This window comes from Eimeria mitis, genomic scaffold (genome assembly GCF_000499745.2).
Source record: "Eimeria mitis Houghton genomic scaffold, Emh_scaff3045, whole genome shotgun sequence".
In the NCBI taxonomy this organism is placed as follows: Eukaryota; Apicomplexa; class Conoidasida; order Eucoccidiorida; family Eimeriidae; genus Eimeria; species Eimeria mitis.
In genome coordinates this window covers 4,579-4,959 of record NW_013571391.1, presented here as the reverse complement: position 1 = coordinate 4,959, position 381 = coordinate 4,579, and the positions used below count along the sequence as shown (strand labels likewise).

Below are 381 nucleotides of genomic sequence, written 5' to 3'. Positions count from 1 at the left end.
GCCGAGGAGAGCGCAGAGCCTACTGACGCCCGCAGCCACAGCAGCAGAGTACGCTGCTGTTGCTGCTGCTCCTGCTGCTCCTGCTGCTGCTGCTGCTGCTGCTGCTGCTGGTCTCCACTGACGGTTTCAGATAGAGGCACAAAACGATCACCACCGCTCCGCATGCAGAGATAGTCTGCTGCTGCTGCTGCTGTTGCTGCTGTTGCTGTTGCTGCTCTTACTGTTGCTGCTCTTACTGTTGCTGCTGTTGCTGTTGCTGCTCTTACTGTTGCTGCTGTTGCTGCTGCTGCAAATGGGCTTGCTGCACGAGACGGGGATCCGCCGCCAAGGCCACTGACTGGGAAGCGAAAAGGAGCAGCAGCAGCAGCAGCAGCAGCAGGA

At 59.3% G+C, this 381-nt stretch overlaps 1 protein-coding gene across 1 annotated transcript in view; it reads right to left on the bottom strand.

Annotated features, from left to right (window-relative positions):
* EMH_0061700 (uncharacterized protein) overlaps positions 1-381 on the bottom strand; it is a gene marked incomplete at both ends in the record, with an annotated part of 6,196 nt that overhangs the window by 1,697 nt on the left and 4,118 nt on the right. The window contains one exon of the mRNA XM_013497951.1: positions 3-333. Coding sequence (XP_013353405.1) covers positions 3-333 — 331 coding nt within the window. The remainder of the gene's footprint in view (positions 1-2; positions 334-381) is intronic.